General features: G+C 43.1%; 1 protein-coding gene across 6 annotated transcripts in view; it reads right to left on the bottom strand.

Annotated features, from left to right (window-relative positions):
* Positions 1-22,706, bottom strand: part of LOC139264746 (guanine nucleotide-binding protein G(I)/G(S)/G(O) subunit gamma-7) — a 446,997-nt gene that overhangs the window by 54,905 nt on the left and 369,386 nt on the right. For 3 of the 6 annotated variants that reach the window (XM_070881814.1, XM_070881785.1, XM_070881824.1), the window contains one exon: positions 5,908-6,014. In XM_070881814.1, coding sequence (XP_070737915.1) covers positions 5,908-5,985 — 78 coding nt within the window. In that variant the 5' untranslated portion in view covers positions 5,986-6,014. Of the gene's footprint in view, positions 1-5,907; positions 6,015-12,030; positions 12,103-22,706 lie in introns of all 6 variants that reach the window. The other 3 variants (XM_070881795.1, XM_070881835.1, XM_070881804.1) reach the window with 2 other exon arrangements.

Raw genomic sequence — 22,706 nt, 5'->3', positions numbered from 1 at the left:
GTAGAGGACACAGAGAGGCTGCAAAGAGATTTAGATAGGTTAAGCGAATGGGCTAAGGTTTGCCAGATGGAATACAATGTCGGAAAATGGGAGGTCATCCACCTTGGGGAAAAAAAACAGTAAAAGGGAATATTATTTGAATGGGGAGAAATTACAACATGCTGTGGTGGAGAAGGACCTGGGAGTCCTTGTGCATGAATCCCAAAAAGTTAGTTTGCAGGTGCAGCAGGTAATCAGGAAGGCGAATGGAATGTTGGCCTTCATTGCGAGAGGGATGGAGTACAAAAGCAGGGAGGTCCTGCTGCAACTGTACAGGGTATTGGTGAGGCCGCACCTGGAGTACTGCGTGCAGTTTTGGTCACCTTACTTAAGGAAGGATATACTTGCTTTGGAGGGGATACAGAGACAATTCACTAGGCTGATTCCGGAGATGAGGGGGTTACCTTATGATGATAGATTGAGTAGACTGGGTCTTTACTCGTTGGAGTTCAGAAGGATGAGGGGTGATCTTATAGAAACATTTAAAATAATGAAAGGGATAGACAAGATAGAGGCAGAGAGGTTGTTTCCACTGGTCGGGGAGACTAGAACTAGGGGGCACAGCCTCAAAATACGGGGGGAGCCAATTTAAAACAGAGTTGAGAAGAAATTTCTTCTCCCAGAGGGTTGTGAATCTGTGGAATTCTCTGCTCAAGGAAACAGTTGAGGCTAGCTCATTGAATGTATTCAAATCACAGATAGATAGATTTTTAACCAATAAGGGAATTAAGGGTTACGGGGAGCGGGCGGGTAAGTGGAGCTGGGTCCACGGCGATCAGCCATGATCTTGTTGAATTGCGGAGCAGGCTCGAGGGGCTAGATGGCCTACTCCTGTTCCTAATTCTTATGTTCTTATGTAATAGAAAGACTCCTACAGTGGACTCCTCATTCCCACTGAGCTCTACTCCACAGTAACTGGAGGAGGGGGAGAATTATTTGCTGTATAAAAGCAAATATGAACAAAAGCAGTCCTAACATTTTATCTCAGGCAAAACATTTCTCCCTCCTTCCGAGGGGAAAATAATAGAAACATGTGGCAACTTTCAGCTGAGAGTCACAGTAAGACCTCAAAATCTTACATATTTCTAGTGGTTAGGTAAGTCTATCAGAACACTCTGACAGTTTTGAAATTTACATGAAAATGAATAAAAATAAAAACATCCTGATCCATAGTAACGTTTATGAAGTGTGGGTTTCTGGCTCTTCTCCTTGATTACCATTATGCTGTATGTGTATTAGGTCCCTTCCTTGTGCACTCATGGGGGTGAAATTCCATTTTTGCGTGGGCACCCAAACTCACTGTCAAGGCTCACAAATTAACAATGGCAAATTGGGTGAGATATAAAAGGAATGAACGGTGCTTGTGGAACATTACTTCAGGAGGGAGTCAACATCTTCAAGAAAGAAGGGAAGAAAATGGTGAGGATGGGGTGGAGGAGAGTGGGGCGTGATGTGCTCAACTCAACAACTGCCTTGTAACTGTCTGCATTTGCTGTTCTTTATTAATCGCCACAGCCAGTTGAATAAGGAGTACTGGAAGATATGAGGCAGATTTGTCTGTTTGTGTGTCTGGGCATATTGGATTGCCTGGGCACAGTGCATTGTTGAAAATTGAGCAAGAAGGACTGCATACGCATATTGGAGCCCAACTGATTTTCCGTCCTTTTAAATTAATGGATAGGAAATCAGGTGTCTCCCTTGTTGGGGTGCGTCCCTCCCACCCAATTCACAGTTATGTGTTGGTCCCTGGTGATCCAATACAGCCAGAAGCAAGAGCAGGAAAACCTGCCCACATTCTCAACTGGATAGCACTCTATTTTCCATTGAAACTCTCAGACTTGAGTGCTCAGCCTTGCATTCCAGAGCTCAAGGGCAGTTCTCAAGATATTTGACTGAATGAGGTTTACAAGAGAAAGGATTGTAAAATTAAAGCTAAAGTGCACAATTCAATAATACTTTATTAGCTTGTGTCATTTGCAAGTACTTGGGCTTTTAATGTTTACAATTGTTTCTAGATGCTATGGACTACTTTAGCTCAGTGTCCAGAGCATATTCTCTTCATTCTCTCCTACAAAAGAACTGCTTTATCACTGGTTCTGTGTAACGTTATGAATTTAGAGCATATCTGTCAGCAAGTTATAATCACGCACCTACAACTATTGTGCAACCCATTCTCAAATGAATTCTAACTATTTCTCTGCATTGCTAATAGCATATAGCAATCAATGCTATACATTTAGATTCAAAAAAAGCATACAGCAATGTTAATTGAAGTATGGGCATCACAGCAAAACCATGGGTGTGATATACTGTAGCCATATGGATGAAAAAGATGCAATATTCTACGGCATTTCAATTTAGTACTTTATATTATTCAAGCGAGTCAATAGAAAGGTGCACATGAACATGATTCATTTTGCAGCAATTCTAAAATTTCTGTTGTGTGATGAAAAGGTATGCAATACGATTGGGATATCCTAGTAAATTCTGATAGTTTGAGATACCGCGTAGGAAAAAATTTCAATAACGAATCATTACAAGGCCATTTCTTTCTAAAGGAACTGTAATGGTGCGATAAAACACATATGTGGCAGGGTGCAGTTTGCTGCAACTTTACCAGAAATTCTAAATGCATTACAAAAGCACAGTCTTCAAGGGTCCATGCCCGCTGAACTTCTCTGCTCTTTCCACAAATACTGACTGAACGAACTGCTGAGTGTTTCCAGTATTTTCTGTTTAGATTCAGATTTCCAGCAACTGCAGTTTTGTTTGTTTTGTGTGTTTATACTGTCTTGTAATGTAAGAATCACTCTCTCATTTCAATCTCATGTTTCTACAGTAATTGGTTTCTGATTTTTAAAGTAAAGTGGCTTGTTTGGAAGAATCTAACGATGGAAAACACAAATTCTTATTTTAGTATCACCTTAGTGTGTATTTATGCGAAAAGTTAAAGCAACATTCTGCTACTACACGGAGAGGTTTATCATAGTGTAGTAACAGATTTTTGTTTAACTTTACACAATAGCAGCAAATCTTTGCACCCATTTACTAAAAGTTATTATTGGAAAATCACCTTACTTCACAGTCTGTTGTGTTTTGCTAATTGAAATGATTAAGATGCATTATAAAGATCCATTTGTTTCAACATTTACCTTTCTATAGTTGTTCAGAAATCAAGGTTTGGGAATTCTAAAGTTAACAAGGTTCAGAGCTATCTGTACTTTATTTTAATGATGGTTAAATTCATAGGGATTTGTACTTTGTGACATTTTTCTGTGGTGTGGATTTAATCCCAAACCAACATCCGTCAGAAACCTTCAGTTCGTGCATAGAAATCAAGAATCTGTTTGGGCAATCAAAATTTGCATAGCCAATAAAATAGATGGAACTATAAAATTCAATGATCTGATTAAATATTTTGAGTATGGATATTTTTGAAGGTTCTCTATTGCCAGATAAGGCTTTTGCAGGGAACAGTTCTCAAACAAAACAAAACTGAAGTTAAAGTACAGAAATGTTGCAGCTTGTTCCTGAAGTTTATCTAGTAAATGGCTGAGCCATACAGATCAGGAAGGACTCAGGTTTAATCCAACATCTGTGCTGAGTTGTCTGATTTCAGCCAGGACAATGGTTGGCACATTATCACTGGTCTCAGTGCTCCTGGACAGTGGGTGAGGACAGAATTGAGTTTGGATGTGATGCCTACCTGGGGGAATGGAGAGAAAGACGGAGATGGCTGGAGAGGTTTTCTGATGGACAGAGAGGTGCCATGGTGCTAAGAACACTGGAAAGGGATGAGGTAATGTGGGTTGCTGTTTTGGGACCACTAATTGTGGAAGGTACAGCAGGTGCAGTAAAATTTAGTAAAACTGGGAATGCAACTTCGGTGTGGTGGGACCTCTACCCACCGTAAAGATGCAATCCTCACCCTAGACAATTTTCAGTCTCTTTAGTGATTTGCTTAATTTTGCAGGCTCACTTAGTTCTACCAAAGAGTCTGGCTGAAATGGGGCAGGAGAATAACTGCAGAAAGTCTCAGAAACTGCAACTTAATGGTTTCTGGTTGGTGAAGAAGTCTTAAATCTTTTTAAAAAATTAAGAAGTAAGCGCAAAAAGTGCCCTCCACTACCTCTAGTAACACTGGACATCAGGGATGAACAGGTTTACCTGGTATCCGGTGTTGCCATGGTGTAAACTATGGGAAATATGTTGGATGTCATATTTGTCATTCACATATTAATATACTAGACCCTATCATAATTGGGTGGATGTATTGTATACCCTGCATCATGTCTGGATATACAGGAATGAAGCAAGATTGAGTGGGGAGCTAGTGGATTGACTGCACCAGTATGCTGGAGATGTGAGTGGATAATCTTGGTTTAAATTTGTTTTTTGCCTCCCATTCATGGTAAGTGGTTGGATAATCTGACCTATATTAATGTTATAATTTTTAGCATCAACAGACAATTCAGTATAATATACTTCCACTTTTACGATAATTGTATAACAATATTACACAATGCGGAAAATTTGAATGCTCTATTTTATTACCAAGAAAAAGAAACACGTTTGCAAAACTATTTATTAAGCTGTATTAGAGATTTAAAAAAACCCTGGAAAATGCTGGAAATTTGAGATTATTACAAAATGCAAGAAATACACAGCAGGTTCATTAGTATGTGAAAAGATAGGTTAATATTTCAGCTGTAGTCCCTTCATCGGAGGTTAATGGGCAACTAAATTTGTGGAGAATGAGACTCTATTTTGTCCCCTTTATTGAGTCTTCCCTGGCAATACACATACCCCAGTTGAATGGACTGTAATTAATCCCAGGTCTCCATCTGCGATGATAATTGAATCTCCCTCCCCACCAATATGAAAGCAAGTGGCCACCACTATGGTAGCATTGAGAATGGTGGCATTGCCCAGGTAGTGCCCTGGACCTGAACTTCGGTTCCGCACCCTGCAGCATCGCCGGGAGAAAACATCGGCAGCTGCAGGAGGTGCTGATCGGGAGGCCGGGTGCTTCAGGGGCTAAACTTAAAGGAGAGTGACTGAGGTAAGTAAAAAAATTTCAAAACTCAAGCTTCTTTTTTTAGCTTCATCTTCGGCCACGCTCGATCAACTTGGCAATCTACTGCAGTGCATCAGGCTGATGGAGCCAGATCACGGCTGCCATCGGGGACCAGGTAAGTTTTTCCATTGCAGAATCTCAACGATGGCTCTTCCGTTTAAGTGAGGGAATGAGCCTTCGAATGCGCAGCGCTGCACAAGTACTGCCCCGCCTACATCCTGTTGTGCTCCAGGACAGATGTGGAGCGCTTGATTCCACTTTCTTCCTGGAGCGCAAACTCCACATTTTTTAAAAGCTGAAAAGCATTAGCGCCTAGCACTAACTTTTTAAACTTTTAAAAGTTAGCGCCCCAAACGGGGCACTCCCAAATTTCTCCTTCAAAATCTGACCACTGTAATCAAGAAAAGTTTCATCAATCTCAGTTAGTTGAGATTGCTATCAATATTATTGGTAGTAAAGTACTAAAATGACCAACCGCATGGAGGAGTAAGTTGTTTGTTGGACATATGATTCCTCACACAGAAAGTTTTCAATCTCCATCTGATGAGATGTTCAAATGGGGGATTGGCAGGGGGGGGGGGGGGTGGCGGGGGAGGATTGAAAAAGGTAGCAACCTAAGCCAGTTTTGGTGATGTCCAAGCATCTGGTTACAGAGCTCCATCAAGCAAGGGCTTGTGTCTGCCCTCCAGACATTAATAATGTGTGGTATGTGGGTTGGCCGAAAGTAATTTTTTGAGCGAAATATAAAAATGTGCATAAATTTAGTAAACAGGCACATTTACAAATCTCACCTTGATTCTTTCAATACCAGCTTCAATCCTTAACTGTTCCACCATTTTCCTTGCCTGAGCTATGTTGTTCGTTGACATTGTCACTGTTTATTCAGAAGGTCAACTATCTGGATAATGAAAAACAAATAGTTCATTATCATTAAAAGGCATAAACATAAAAAAGTACTTATGGCAACAGAATCAACTTTCATGGCAGGTTTTAGTGGTATTCCAAAAAATAAGAAAAAGTTGCAATTGAAATCCTTTATGGGCCAGGATGGTGAAAAATTGACAAGGTCCTGCTCCTGCTAGCTATCATCCAGTGATTCTTGATGGAAAGTGAATGCTAGCCATGTCAGGTGAGGACAGATTGGCCTCAACTGTGAACCCCCGTGGTCTTGCCTGTACTTGGTGTTTTGGCTCATGCATATAAAATGGCCACTTGGACAAGATAATGCCTGTGGAGTCGTGCCACAGGGTAAGTTAGCATCTTCAGAAGAGGGGAGAAAATCAGAGGGAAATGTTATTCGAAAGATATTTTTTGAGATAGTAAAACAAAGTTTTCTGAACTGAACTTTAATTGTTGCTTTTTATTTTGCGCTGCTCACTATCTCACTCTCAGTCATAATGTACATCAGAGAGGAGAGAATGGAGCAAACAAAGTACAGGTTAGACAAGCTGGAATTCTTTGTGCAATTTGTAGCAGTGATGAAGTAGCTCTGGGCTTCACTAAAAAAAACTTTGCAAATAATTAACAAAACCTCAAAATCTCTCTGAAAAGTATTTGATCGTCTTTTGTGGAATAATTAAATAGCACCTACCAGCGCCAACAGAACTACGCTGCCCATCGCAGTGAAGCTGACTGTGGCTTTTATAATACAATATTTTGGTGATTCGAGCAATTATAACAACCACAATATTTATTTATATAGCGCCTTTAACATAGTAAAACATTCCAAGATGCATCACAGCAGTGTTATAAGACAAAACAAATAAATTTGACACTGAGCCACATAAGAAAAAAATTACAGATGACCATCATCATCACAGGCAATCCCTCGAATCGAGGATGACTTGCTTCCATGCCAAAAAGGGATGAGTTCACAGGTGTTTCAATGAAGGACCTAATATTCCAAACTACATATTGAAGGGTGGAAGATGCCTGTGTGTGGATTTCTTTTAACGTGTGATGGCCTTTGCACACCAGCCACCACACGGGCTTGACAGAGTTAGATCTTGGTCCAGTGGCATCGATTACCCAAGATGACTGGAGACCAGCTCTGCTGCACAGGCCTGGAGCGCACACATATTGCAGTGTGGGCTAGCCTGTGCTGTCCCTGGGCCCTCGCCTCTTCTGGGCCCCAATCACGTCGCTCCACGATCACTCGCTGCTCCTGCTGTACCTGCCTGTACGGTAATATAAGGCTTTGGTGAGTCCACACCTGGAAACATACAAGATTCTGAGGGGGTTGGACAGGGTAGATGCTGAGAGGATGTTTCCCCTCGTGGGAGAATCTAAAAATAGGGGGCTTGGCTTCAGAATAAGGGGCCGCCCATTTAAAACGGAGATGAAGAGGAATTTCTTCTCTCAGAGTCGAGTAAACCTTCATTGCATTCCCTATAAGGCAAGTATATCTTTCCTTGGGTAAAGGGACCAAAACTGTGCACATTACTCCATAGGAACATAAGAAATAGGAGCAGGAAGAGACCATTTGGCCCCTCGAGCCTGCTCTGCCAATTAATGTTCATGGCTAATCTGATTTTGACCTCAACTCCACTTCCCTGCCTGCTCCCCATAATCCTTGACACCATTATCGTTCAAAAATCTGTCTCTCTCCACCTTAAATATATTCAATGACCCAGCCTCCACAGCTCTCTGGGGCAGAGAATTCCATAGATTTATGACCCTCTGTATGCAGTACTCCAGGTGTGGCCTCACCAATACCCTGTACAGTTGTAGCAGGACTTCTCTGCTTTTATACTCTATCCCCCTTGCAATAAAGGCCAACATTCCATTTGCTTTCCTGATTACTTGCTGTACCTGCATACTAACTTTTTGTGTTTCATGCACAAGGACCCCCAGGTCCCTCTGTACTGCAGCACTTTGCAATTTTTCTCCATTTAAATTATAATTTGCTTTTTTATTTTTTCTGCCAAAGTGGATAACCTCACATTTTCCCACATTATACTCCATTTGACAAATGTTTGCCAACTCACTTAGCCTGTCTATATCCCTTTGCAAATTCTTTGTGCCTCCTCACAACTTGCTTTCCCACTCATATTAATTGTATCATCAGCAAACTTGGCTAGTATTAGTCCCTTCATCCAAGTCATTAATATAGGTTGTAAATAGTTGAGGCCCCAGCACCGATCCCTGTGGCACCCCTTTAGTTACTATTTGCCAACTGGAAAATGACCCATTTATCCCAATTCTCTGTTTTCTGTTAGTTAGCCAATCCTCTATCCATACAAATATATTACCCCCAAACCCGTGAGCTGTTACCTTGTGCAATAACCTTTTATGTGGCACCTTATCGAATGCCTTCTGGAAATCCAAAACACAACATCCACTGATTCCACCTTATCCATCCTGCTCGTTACGTCCTCAAAGAACTCCTGCAAATTTGTCAAAATTGATTTCCCTTTCATAAAACCATGCCTACTCTGCTTGACTGCATTATGATTTTCCAAATGTCCTGCTACTGCTTCCTTAATAATGGACTCCAGCATTTTCCCAACGACAGATGTTAGGCTAACTGGTCTATAGTTTCCTGCTTTCTGTCTGCCTCCTTTTTTAAATAGGGGTGTTACATTTGCGGTTTTCCAATCTGCTGGGACCTCTCCAGAATTCAGGGAATTTTGGCAGATTACAACCTGGTAAATCAACACTGTACTCCCTTCAAGGCCAATATAGTCTTCCTAAGGTGTGGTGCCCAGAACTGAACACAGTGCTCCAGGTGTGGTCTGACCAGGGCTTTGTACAGCTGCAGCTGACTTTTAACCTCTTGTATTCTAGCCCTCTAGATATAAAGGCCAGCATTCCATTAGTGTTTTTGATTATTTTCTGTACCTGTCATGACATTTTAATGATCTATGTACATGAACCCCTAAATCTCTTTGGATCTCCACTGCTTCTAGCTTTTCAACATTTAGAAAGTACTTTGATCTATCCTTTTTAGTTCCAAAATGGATGACCTTAAACTTGGCTATATTGAAATCCATTTGCCATAGTTTTGCCCATTCATTTAATCTATTAATATCTGCTTACAATTTTATGCTTCCATCTACACTGCTTACAATGCTGCCTATCTTTGTGTCATCAGCAAACTTGGATATTAGGCTCTCTATCCCACCATCTGAGTCATTAATAAATACAGTAAATAGTTGAGGCCCCAAGCAATGTTCCCTGTAATTCTTTTTGGCCCGCGTGTTACCTTTAAGGGGCTGCGCGGACCATTCAACTTTCCGCGCAAGCATGGTTTATCTATTTAAAAGTCGGCTTAACGGCTGCGGGGACCTTCAGAGCGTTGCGCAGCCATACAGCTTAAAGGGAACATTGGCCCCAATACAGATCCCTAAGGGATGCCACTAGTCACATCTTGCCGATTAGAGTACCTGCCCATTATCCCCACTCTCTGTTTCCTACCGGTCAGACAATTTCCTAACCACGTCAATAATTTGCCCTCAATTTCATGAGCTTTGACTTTCGCTAAGTCTCTTATGAAAGACTTTATCAAAAGCCTTCTGAAAGTCCATATAAATAACATCCATAGACATTCCTCTGTTCACTACTTTAGTCACCTCTTCAAAAAATTGAATCAGGTTCGTCAGGTATAACCGACCCTTTACAAATCCATGCTGGCTCTCTGATCAGCTGAAAATTTTCAACGTGTTCAGTCACTCTATCCTTAATTATAGACTCGAGTAATTTCCTGACAACAGATGTTAGGCTAACTGGTCTTTAATTCCCCAGTTTCCCTCTCTCACCTTTTTTAAATAGCCGAGTGAAATGTGCAATTTTCCAATGTAAAGAATGATTCCTGAATCGAGAGAACTTTGGAAGATGATAGTGAGGGCATCTGCAGTGTTCTCATCTACTTCCTTTAAATCCCTGGGATGCAAACCATCTGGTCCTGGGGATTTGTCACTCTTTAGTACCATATATTTTCTTCATTACTGTTAATTTGCTTACATTAATTATGGTGAGTCCTCATCCCTGATTCAATATTAGTTTCATTGAGATGTCCGGTATGCTATTCTCCTCCTTTACTGTAAATACTGATGCAAAGTAATTATTTAACATGTCTGACATTTCCTTTTTTTCATTTATAATATTATCATCATCAATTTTTAAGGGGCCCACATGGCTCTTAACCACCCTCTTTTGCCAAATATAATTGTAAAATTCCAGAAGGCATTTGGCATGGTGCCACATAAAAGGTTACTGCACAAGATAAAAGTTCACGGGGTTGGGGGTAATATATTAGCATGGATAGAGGATTGACTAACTAACAGAAAACAGAGAGTCAGGATAAATGGTTCATTCTCTGGTTGGCAATCAGTAACTAGTGAGGTGCCGCAGGGATCAGTGCTGGGACCCCAACTATTTACAATCTATATTAACGACTTGGAAGAAGGGACTGAGTGTATCGTAGCCAAGTTTGCTGACGATACAAAGATGGGAGGAAAGCAATGTGTGAGGAGGACACAAAAAATCTGCAAAAGGACATAGACAGGCTAAGTGAGTGGGCAAAAATTTGGCAGATGGAGTATAATGTTGGAAAGTGTGAGGTCATGCACTTTGGCAGAAAAAAATCAAAGAGCAAATTATTATTTAAATGGAGAAAGATTGCAAAGTGCTGCAGTACAGTGGGACCTGGGGGTACTTGTGCATGAAACACAAAAGAATAGCATGCAGGTACAGCAAGTGATCAGGAAGGCCAATGGAATCTTAGCCTTAATTGCAAAGGAGTTGGAGTATTAAAGCAGGGAAGTCTTGCTGCAGCTATACAGGGTATTGGTGAGGCCACACCTCGAATACTGTGTGCAGTTTTGGTTTCCGTATTTACGAAAGGATATACTTGCTTTGGAGGCAGTTCAAAGAAAGTTCACTAGGTTGATTCTGGAGATGAGGGGGTTGAGGAGGTTGGGCCTCTACTCACTGGAATTCAGAAGAATGAGAGGTGATCTTATCGAAACGTATAAGATTATGAGGGGGCTTGATAAAGTGGATGCAGAGAGGATGTTTTCACTGATGGGGGAGACTAGAACTAGGGGGCATGATCTTAGAATAAGGGGCTGCCCATTTAAAACTGAGATGAGGAGAAATTTCTTCTCTCAGAGGGTTGTAAATCTGTGGAATTCACTGCCTCACAGAGCTGTGGAAGCTGGGACATTGAACAAATTTAAGACAGAAATAGACAGTTTCTTAAACGATAAGAGAATAAAGGGTTATGGGGAGCGGGCGGGGAAGTGGAGCTGAGTCAATGATCGGATCAGCCATGATCTTATTGAATGGCGGAGAAGGCTCGAGGGGCCGTATGGCCTATTCCTGTTCCTATTTCTTATGTTTATAAAAGATTTTTGTGTTGATTTTTATATCCTTTACAAGTTTTTTTTCCCCTATAGCTCTTACTATCTGATTTGTCACCCTTTGCTGTTCTTTGTATCTCTTCCATTCACCAGGATATGTGCTATTTTTTGCATTCATTTATGCTTTTTCTTTTAGTTTTATGTTGTCCCTTATCCCTTTAGTCGTCCATGGCTTTTATTTTGGCAAGTAGAGCTCTTTCCCTCAGGGGTGTAAACTTATATGAATACTCTTACAGGAGTACGTCACTGCACCTGAATTTAGTATTTTTCAAGTATAGAACCAAATGGCTTAGTTACCTGTAGTCTAAAATGAATCAGATGAATGCTACAGAGCATGCACTACTTGTTAAGGTACAAATCATCACTAAAAATTATGGAATATTAATATGAAATTGGTCTTAGAATGTTAACAGTGGGATCACTAAATAGCAGATCATGTAATATGCAGAATGTCTCATCTCTCTCACATACTCCATCCACAGGAAACACTCCTTATTTCTATTTTTACATGTCACTGTTTAGCTCAACATAAAACATAGAACTTATGCATACCTGCACAAATCTGATCTCCTACCTCTTTGAACAGTCTATGGAGTTGTGCTTGATCAGCAGTAATCACTGAAACTGTGGATTTGCAGAAATGTTTTTAAGTTCATGATACTACAAACAAGTTTGTACTATTTACTAACTTTTGGCCACTTGCAAAATAGCACTTAGCAGGAAACTGAAATTCCATGTCCCTTCCATGACTCATATTTACCTACAAATAATACAGCACTACCACAGAGTGCCCTTTTGACAACACGAGCAGCAAGGTGGAAGATCTTCATTTTCCAGAATAGTGCACTTATGCAGGTCTATCTTCTCAGTAAAGGGAAATGGCCAGGCCCTCTGGAGGTATAACTAATCAGTGCTGGATTGCTGCAATGAGCTTAGTCAGAAGATGTTCTGATGACAGATGTATATCCAAAACAGTAACCTCTCTTTTTTCTTTACAAACACCGACAGACATGCTATATATTTCTAGTATTTCCTGTTTATATTTTAGGATGAAATGTCTGCCTTTACTAATTTTATGGAAAAAGTACATGCAAGTATAGCGGAATACCGCTTTATATTCATGCCTACCTGTTTGCTAAAATTTGAGATTGCCACCAACTTTAGAAATACAGGACAACGTCTCAAGCTTAGGAGAGGAAAGGTGCACAAATTGTTTAGATTTAACTATTTTATGCAGAGAGTGGTGAATATATGGAATGGACTAGTCAAGGAGGCAGTGGAGACAGACAGTGGAATTATTTAAGAGCGAATTGGACAGATATTTGAGCGAGTGGGTGTTTGTGGCTGGCCAGATGGGCTGCAGAGTTTTTTCCAGTCCTTCAATGTCCTATAAAAGTGTTCAGACTAGATAGCTGGGTATAAAGATACATTTTCTGAGTTGAGGCTCCCAGCTCAGAGTCTTGCCTGATAGGAGTGAGGAAGTTGGTGTTCCTGATTTGCACTGCTCATGATTTTCTGGTGACTAAAATGACAGTAACTTTTTTTATATACATATCAGCACAGAAATACAATCGCAATGATGAAAAGTCACCAAACTGAAACATTAGCTCTGGCCCCGATCTTATCTTCGGAGCACGTTCCACTTGGGGAATTAAGTTAGGAACGGGAAACCCAGAAGTACAGGTTTCCTGAATGCCGGCGATTTTTAGCTGCAGGACGTCTTTTAATTTTTTTCTGTATGTTTCCTTCCTACAGCCAGCCTGATTGACACAAGGCTGCAGCTGAGCTGAGAGCAGGTAGGTCTACTGGGAGGGTGGGAGAGATCATAAGGGAAGGGGGGTAGGTGGTCCGACTGTGGGGGAGGGCGGGAGGGGGCGCAGATGATGTTCGGGGTGGGGAGATCTGATTGTGGGGGGGACGGGGGGACGGTGGTGTGAAAGCGGTCGCAGGGGATGCGATCGCACATGGCAGGGGGAGGGTAGTATTCGATCGCAGGGGGTGTACGGTCACAACAGAGGGGGAGAAGCAGACAGATAGTGAGGGGTGGTAGTTGACGGAGGGGGTTGATCGCAGGGAGGGGGTCCGATCGTGATGGGGCGGGCAGATGGTGGTTAGGTGTGTCAGATCGGAGGGGGGGATCCGATTGTGCGGGGGTGAGGAATAGCTGACGTCTGCACAAAAAGTGAAGTATGGATATAAGATGGGCGTACAGGATTAACATAAGCCTAAGCTGGGACATAGGTCCCGAGGTACGGTGTAAAAAATGAGGGCATCCACTTAGCAAGAACTGAAGTTCTGAAGTAAAGTGCGAAAATTGAAGGAACAAGTCAAATTGCAATTAAGATCTTCGGCATAGGTGCCAACCCTCTACTTTTTGTGCAGACATCAGCTTTTCCGGTTCTTAGTTATTCGGTTGTCATGGAGCCGAGAAAACAGCTTATTTCTAGGACATGGCACAAACAGCATGACTGAGAACTGGAAAAACTGATGTCTATGCGAAAAGCAGATGGCTGGCAATTATGTGCATTTTTCATATTTGTTACCCGGCTTTCGCTTATCTATCAGCTTTAAATCTATCCATCCAAATCCATATGGAGGATTCAATGCATACTGAGTAATGGTGGAGCGAGTGAGAGAACGTTCGGGTGGGGATGAATGGAAAGCAACATTTCACAGAAAAACAAACTGAATTGAAATGGTGGTCTTTATTCTGGGCTATTTTGCAGCCAAAAGTTTATTTTTGAGTTGTCTTCTTTTTTTGAAGTGAGGCAACCACCTGAAAAATCCCATTGGTAGAGGTGTGTGAGCAGGTGGGCTCTCTGACTTCTTGGCCAGAGGAGAAGGGGGTCATTTTCCACTTTGCTGCCTGGGTGCTAACTTGAAAGGGCGGATCGCACGCCCATTATAGAACCTGCCCGATTTTTTACCACTGATTAACTGTGAAGAAATTACAAGTCCCACCAGTAAGATTCGGAGATCCTTGAGGTGCCTACCTCTCGATAAACCGTATAATGCAGATTAGTGTCATGAAATGTTAATAAACAAAACCTTTAAAAACCTGGATGGAAGCACCGATCGGCATTTTATGCTGCCAAAAAAAACACTCCGATGTAGTAAAATTAATTCTTGAATGTGTCAAGTTCTTTGTGTTCAAAGGTTTAATGACGTGAGTCATGCATGAAATGCCATCTCTGACTGTACTAACCTTTTTTTACACTGCAATATGAGTCTCTGCATGACTCTCTTTTGAAGAGATATTCCCATAGTGGTATCTGGGGCCTTGAATGTAGTGCAATTTATTTTATAATGCTTCTGTGTTTTTCAGCAATACCCAGTTCCTCTTTATGAATATGAATAAATAAAAATAAGTGTAATTAAACCACCAAGTTTGGAGTATATTGTATATCATATTCTGCAGCACGATGTCACCTTCATTGATAATTACTAAATGCCTTGTTTCTGGTATCTAAGTCACTGTCAAAATTACTTGCAAATTGATAAACTGTCTACAGTTTACATCAAGCGGTGACAGCGGGCAGAGATCAGGCCCACAGTTGCCAAAGCTGAAATTTCAATTCTTTAACATTTATAGGAATAATGAGGCACGCTTGAAGCCATGTTCTACAGAGTTAAGAAAGATTAAACAAGCTGTAAGTGGACAGTAACCATCAAAGAAAACATAAGAAATTCTAGGGTCCCATCTCTGCTGCTGGAAGTGCAACGGCGCAAGATTCCCATGCACCAACAGCCAAAGTTACAAATCCCATCCAAATTTGGGACCAGGGTCACTTCCATAGTCGGATGTGCCCATAGGTGATTCGGTATTTTCTCTGCTATCTTCTGATGTGTTCGCTTTCATGTTTAGAGTGGCATCAGGCAAACCCAATGCTACCAAGACTTTTAAAACTAACCCTCCCCTCTCCGAGAAAGAAGGTACCAGTAATAAAGAAAGATGCCCTTCCAAATTAAAATTGCATGCATAGTACAATGTTTGTATCATTATTTGGAAGTTTAACCCAATTAAACAATCAGTACATTACAGCATTCACTGGTCATAGAACGCTTTCAGTGAACCAGTGGACACTGTGTGGCCATATTCTGTGGCCACCTGGCCAAACACCTGGGGCAAAACATGGGAAAACAGTCCAAGAGACCCTCCCTGAAAACCATACACATATTGCATCTCAATACAATGAACTTCTCCAGGTCCAGGAGCAGAGCTTTCAGGAGGTCCTCTGATCCTCTTGAGCTGCACGCCAGGTGACCAAATAGTGAAAGAGGGGCTCCAAACGGAAATTTTGAAATCATAGTTTTGTCCTGGCTGCAGAATGAACATGTGCCCAGGCCATCATAAAGTGGCTCCAATAAATATTCAATGTCTTCATGTTGTGCAGCACTTTCTGTCACACTCCCAGTGGTGCCAGAAAAGATCCCAACTGCAGAGATTTTCACTGGGAATACTTGTCCACACTAAGAACACAAGAACATTGGAGCAGGAGTAGGCCATTTTGCCCCTTGAGCCTGCTCCGCCATTCAATAAGATCATGGCGGGTCTGATCTTGGGCTCAACTCCACTTCCCTGCCCGCTCCCCATAACCCTTCACTCCCTTTCGCTCAAAAATCTGTCTATCTCCACCTTAAATACATTCAATGACCCAGCCTCCACAGCTCTCTGGGGCAGAGAATTCCACAGATTCACGACCCTCTGAGAGAAGAAATTCCTCCTCATCTCAGTTCTAAATGGGCGACCCCTTATTCTGAAACTATGCTCCCTAATTCTAGATTCCCCCACGAGGGGAAACATCCTCTCTGCATCTACCTTGTAACTTGTCGAGCCCCCTCAGTATCTTGTATGTTTCAATAAGATCACCTCTCATTCTTCTAAACTCCAACAAGTATAGGCCCAACCTGATCAACCTTTCTTCATAAGTCAACCCCTTCATCTCAGGAATCAACCTCGTGAACCTTCTCTGAACTGCCTCCAATGCAAGTATATCCCTCCTTAAATAAGGAGACCAAAACTATACGCAGTACTCTAGGTGTGGCCTCATCAATAGCCGGTACACTTGTAGCAGGACTTCCCTGCTTGTATACTCCATCCCCCTTGCAATAAAGGCCAACATTCCATTTGCCTTTCTGATTACTTGCTGTACCTGCATCCTAACTTTTTGTGTTTCATGCACAAGGACCCCCAGGTCCCTCTGTACTGCTGCATTTTGTAATTTCTCTCCATTTAAATAATAATTTGCTTTTTTATTTTTCCTGCCAAAGTGGATAACCTCACATTTTACCACATTATACTCCATCTGCCAAATGTTTGCCCACTCACTTAGCCTGTCTATATCCCTTTGCAGATTTTATGGGGCCGAAATACACCATCCCTGAAGGGACAGTTACCGTTGTTGTTTGGGCGGCCAATCAAAAAAATCGAATGGCCGCTGTTTGGTTGTTTTATCCTTCCCGAGCCATATTCAGCCTTGGGGGGGGGGGGGGGGCCTTCCAGGGGTGAGCACTTCCACAGGAAATGGCGGGCTGAAGCCGCAGTAAAGGTAGTTGTGCAGCGGTGACCTTAGCAACGTGCGGGCTGCTGAAAAGTAGCCACGCCAGCAATATTGAGCATCAAAAAGGTAGGATTTTTCCCGATTGCCAACTAATACATTCTCAAACCTTTTTATTTATTTCAAAAACATTTAAACCCTACTCTGTCACCTGGGCCATTTTTCAGTCGGTTCTCAAATGCGACAATGCTGGCATCTTCCCGGGATTGGGTCCATTTTTTCGTTTTCGTTTCTCAATAAGATAGTACCAGGGATGAGAGACTTTAACCATGAAAATAGTGTAAATAAATTGGAACTTTGTTCATTGGAACAAAGAAGGTTATGAGGAGATTGGATAGAGGTCTAAAAACTCATGAAGAGTTTTGATAAAGTAAACTAGGAAAGAAATACTTCCACTGGTCAGTGAGTCATTTATTGTAAACATAAATTTAAGATCATCACGAATAGAATGAGGGAGAGGGTAGCCTAAATTCTTTCGAAACAAACAATTCCTAATGTCCATCCACTTCGACTTCTACTATCCTGGTAGTTGCACATATAATGATGGAGTGGATTTTTTTTTTGTTTCCATTGAACCTGCTGAGTGCTGCTCAGAGGTTTTGAGAGACTTTTGGAGGACTTTCAGGTCTGACTCTTTAGTGGAGGCCTGTAGGTGTCATTCTGGGCTCCAGAGACCTGCTTGGCAGGGTGCACCCTGAGGATGGGATCAGTGTTGGGAAGGCGACACCTGGTACACCAGACACAGGGCGGCCACAGGAGAAGGTGTCGCCGTCAGCACCATACAGAGGCAGCGGGCAAGGGAGACAGCAGCCATGATTCGTTCATTCTGTGCCAGACCAGTGTGCCCGCCGTCTTCACCGGCCCGAATCAGAATTGGGGTTGGCTGCTTGGGGACAATCAACATCATCATCTTAGGCAGTCTCTCGGAGTCGAGGATAACTTGCTTCCACACTAAAAGTGAGTTCTCAGGTGACTGGAGAGTCCAATGCAGGACCTACAGTCTCTGTCACAGGTGGGGCAGACAGTGGTTGACGGAAAGGGTGGGTGGGGAGCCTGGGTTGATGCACGCTCCTTCCGCTGACTATGCTTGGTTTCTGCTTGTTCTCGGCGATGGGACTCGAGGTGCTCAGCGCCTTTCCAGATGCTCTTCCTCCACTTTGGGCGGCCATGGGCCAGGGATTCCCAGTTGTCGGTGGGGATGTTGTACTTTATCAAGGAGGCTTTGAGGGTGTCCTTGAAGCGTTTCCTCTGCCCATCTGTCGAAGATCCACATAGAGCGCTTGCTTTGGGAGTCTCGTGTCGGGCATGCGAATGATGTGGCTTGCCCAACAGAGCTGATCGAGCGTGGTCAATGCTTCGATGCTGGGGATGTTGGCCTAAGCAAGAACACTGACGTTGGTGCATCTATCCTGCCAATGGATTTGCAGGATCTTGCGGAGGCAGCGCTGGTGGTGCTTCGCCAGCATTTTGAGATGTCTGCTGTATATAGTCCACATCTCTGTGCCATAAAGGAGGGCGTGTATCACTACTGCCCTGTAGACCATAAGCTTGGTGCCAGATTTAAGGTCCTGGTCTTCAAACACTCTCTTCCTCAGGCGACCAAAGGTTGCGCTGGCACACTGAAGGCGGTGTTGCACCTCGTCGTCAATGTCTATTCTTGTTGACAGTAGGCTCCCGAGGTATGGTAAATGGTCCACGTTGTCGAAGGCCACATCATGGAGTTTGATAATCATGGGGCAGTGCTGCGTGGTGGGGTCATGTTGGTATAGGACCTTTGACTTACGGATATTTAGCGTAAGGCCCATGCTCTCGTACGCCTCAGTGAAGATGTTGATGATGGCTTGGAGTTCAGCCTCCGACTGTGTGCAGACACAAGCATCGTCTGCGTACTGTAGTTCGATGACAGAGGATGGGACGACCTTGGATCTAGCTTGGAGGCGGCGGAGGTTGAGCAGATTCCTATTTGTTCTATAATTTAGCTCCAGTCAAGTGGGGAGCTTGCTAAGGGTGAGATGAAGCATTACAGTAAGGAAGAATGAAAAGAGCATTGGTACGATGATGCAGCCTTGCTTGATCCCAGTCCGGAAGTGGATTGGGTCTTTGGTGGATCCATTTGTCAGGATCCCGTCTTGCATGTCATCGTGGAGCAGACAGAGGATGATGACAAACTTTTGAGGGCAGACGAAATGGAAGAGGACGCTGCATAATCCCTCACGGATGACAATGTTACAGACCTTTGTGAGGTCAAAGAAGGCCATGTACAAGGGTTGGTGCTGTTCCCTGCATTCCTCTTGTAGTTGTCGCAAGGTGAAGATCTTGTACATAAGAACATAAGAAATAGGAGCAGGAGTAGGCCATACAGCCCTTCGAGCCTGCTCCGCCATTTAATACGATCATGGCTGATCCGATCATGGATTCAGGTCCACTTCCCTGCCGTCTCCCCATAACCCCTTATTCCCTTATTGGTTAAGAAACTGTCTATCTCTGTCTTAAATTTATTCAATGACCCAACTTCCACAGCTCTCTGAGGCAGTGAATTCCACAGATTTACAACGCTCTGAGAAAAGAAATTCCTCCTCATCTCAGTTTTAAATGGGCGGCTCCTTATTCTAAGATTATGACCCCTCGTTCTAGTCTCCCCTATCAGTGGAAACATCCTCTCTGCATCCACCTTGTCAAGCCCCCAAATAATCTTATACATTTCGATAAGATCACCTCTCATTCTTCTGAATTACAATGAGTAGAGGCCCAACACATTCAACATTTCCTCATAAGTCAACCCCCTCATCTCCGGAATCAACCAAGTGAACCTTCTCTGAACTGCCTCCAAAGCAGGTATATCCTTTCTTAAATATGGAAACCAAAACTGCATGCAGTATTCCAGGTGTGGCCTCACCAATACCCTGTATAACTGTAGCAAGACTTCCCTGCTTTTATACTCCATCCCCTTTGCAATAAAGGCCATGATTCCATTGGCCTTCCTGATCACTTGCTGTACCTGCATACTAACCTTTTGTGTATCATGCACCAGGACCCACAGGTCCCGCTGTACCCCTTAGAGGACGGAATCTGCCTTGCGGCGCTGGGAGGAGCTCATCAGCCACAGGGAGAAGACGATTGAGAAGGATTCTTGCGATGACTTTCCCTGTGGCCGACAGCAGGGAGATTCCTCTATAGTTACCGCAGTCGGACTTGTCCCCTTTTTTGAAGATGGTCACGATTACGACGTCCCGGAGATCTCCATGCTCTCCCCCTTCCAGATAAGAGAAATTATTCATGTATTTGTGCCAATAGTGCTTCTCAGTCATGCTTTAAAGCTTCGGCGGGAATTCCATCTGCTGCTGTTGCCTTGTCATTCCTCAGCTGACGGATGGTCTTTTCTACCTCGTGCCAGGCTGGGGTTGTACTGGGATGGTGGTGGGTAGCATGCTGTGGGATGGAGTCGAGGACACTCGCGTCGAAGACAGAGTCTTGTTTAAGGAGATCTTCTAAATGCTCCTTCCAGCGGGCACTGACTGCCTCTCTGTCCTTGATGAGTACCTCACCATTCTTGGCCAGCAGTGGGGTGGGGCCTTAGGTGCTTGGGCCGTAGGTGGTCTTGACTGCGCTGAAGAATCCTCACACGTCGTGGTTGTTGGCTAACTGCTGGATCTCCTGTGCTTTCTCCACCCACCATCTGTTTTTTAGGTCGCGGGTTTTTGGTTGGACCTCGGCCTTCAGCCGTCTGTCGAGCTGCTTTCTTGCTCTTGTGTTGGACTGCTGTTTTAAATTCAGAAATGCCTTGCGCTTGCGGCTAATTAGCTCCTGGATCTCCTGGTCATTCTCGTCAAACCACTCCTGGTCGAGTGACCGAGCGTCTCTTCGCCGGTGATGATTATAGAGGCCTGAGGGCAGACCAAGTGCTGTGGGCACTCTGCGTATCTGGGTTATCGAGGGTCGCCAGGCTAGCAGTGAGGCGCTGGCAGAATAGGGCTTTCTTATCAGGGTCTTTGAGTGCCTATGCGTTGATTTTTCAGCAGCATTATTTCTGTTGCCGTCACTGTTTTGAGGCTATATTGATGTTAATGACAGAGTGGATTAGGCGATAGTCCGTCCAGCAGTCGTCGGCTCCTGTCAAGACGCGCGTGATGTGCATATCCTTGCGGTCGCTCGCTCGGATGATGATATAATAAGGTGGATGAATTAACTGTGCAGATAGCTGTTAACGGATGTGATGTAATTGGGATTACGGAGACATGGCTCCAGGATAACCAAGGCTGGGAACTCAACATCCAGGGGTATTCAATATTCCGGAAGGATAGACAGGAAGGAAAAGGAGGTGGGGTAGTGTTATTGGTTAAAGAGGAGATTAACGCAATAGTAAGGAAGGTTGGGGATGGAATCAAATAGGAAATTAGGGACACGTGCAATAAGGATACAGCAGTTATCATGGGTGACTTTAATCAACATATTGATTGGGCTTACCAAACTGGTAGCAGTACTGTGGAGGAGGATTTCCTGGATTGTATAAGGGATGGTTTTCGAGACCAATATGTCGAGGAACCAACAATTGAGCAGGCCATCCGAGACTGGGTCTGGTGTAATGAGAGAGGATTAATTGGCAATCTGGTCGTGTGAGGCCTCTTGGGGAGGAGTGACCATAATATGGTAGAATTCTTCATTAAGATGGAGAGTGACACAGTTAATTCAGAGACTAGGGTCCTGAACTTAAAGAAAGGTAACTTTGATGGTATGAGATGTGAATTAGCTAGAATAGACTGGAGAATGATACTTAAAGGGCTGACGGTGTATAGGCAATGGCCGACATTTAAAGATCACATGGATGAACTACAACAATTGTACAGCCCTGTCTGGCGTAAAAATAAAAAGGGAAGGTAGCTCAACCGTGGCTAACAAGGGAAATTAGGGATAGTGTTAAATCCAAGGAAGAGTCATATAAATGGGCAGCAAACCTGAGGACTGGGAGAAATTTAGAATTCAGCAGAGGAGGACTAAGGGTTTAATTAGGAGGCGGAAAATAGAGTATGAGAGTAAGCTTGCAGGGAACATAAAAACTGACTACAAAAGCTTCTATAGATATGTGAAGAGAAAAAGATTAGTGAAGACTAATGTAGGTCCCTTGCAGTCAGAATCAGGTGAATCCATAATGGGGAACAAGGAAATGGCAGACCAATTGAACAAATACTTTGGTTCTGTCTTCACTAAGGAAGACACGAATAACCTCCCGAAAATAATAGGGGACCGGGGGTCTAGCGAGAAGGAGGAACTGAAGGAAATCTTTATTAGTCAGGAAATTGTGTAAGGGAAATTGATGGGATTCAAGGCCGATAAATCCCCAGGGCCTGATAGGCTGCATCCCAGAGTACTTAAGGAAGTGGCCCGAGAAATAGTGGATGCATTGGTGATCATTTTCCAACATTCTATAGACTCTGGATCAGTTCCTATGGATTGGAGGGTAGCTAATGTAACCCCACTTTTAAAAAGAAATGGCAGAGAAAAAGATGGCAGAGAAAACAGGGAATTAGAGACCGGTTAGCCTGACATCGGTAGTGGGGAAAATGCTGGAATCAATTATTAAAGATGTAATAGCAGCGCATTTGTAAAACAGTGACAGAATCGGTCCAAGTCAGCATGGATTTATGAAAGGGAAATCATGCTTGACAAATCTTC

The sequence above is a fragment of the Pristiophorus japonicus genome, chromosome 1 (genome assembly GCF_044704955.1).
Source record: "Pristiophorus japonicus isolate sPriJap1 chromosome 1, sPriJap1.hap1, whole genome shotgun sequence".
NCBI lineage: Eukaryota > Metazoa > Chordata > Chondrichthyes > Pristiophoridae > Pristiophorus > Pristiophorus japonicus.
The sequence above is the reverse complement of the archived record's forward strand: the minus strand, read 5'-3'. Positions and strand labels throughout refer to the sequence as shown.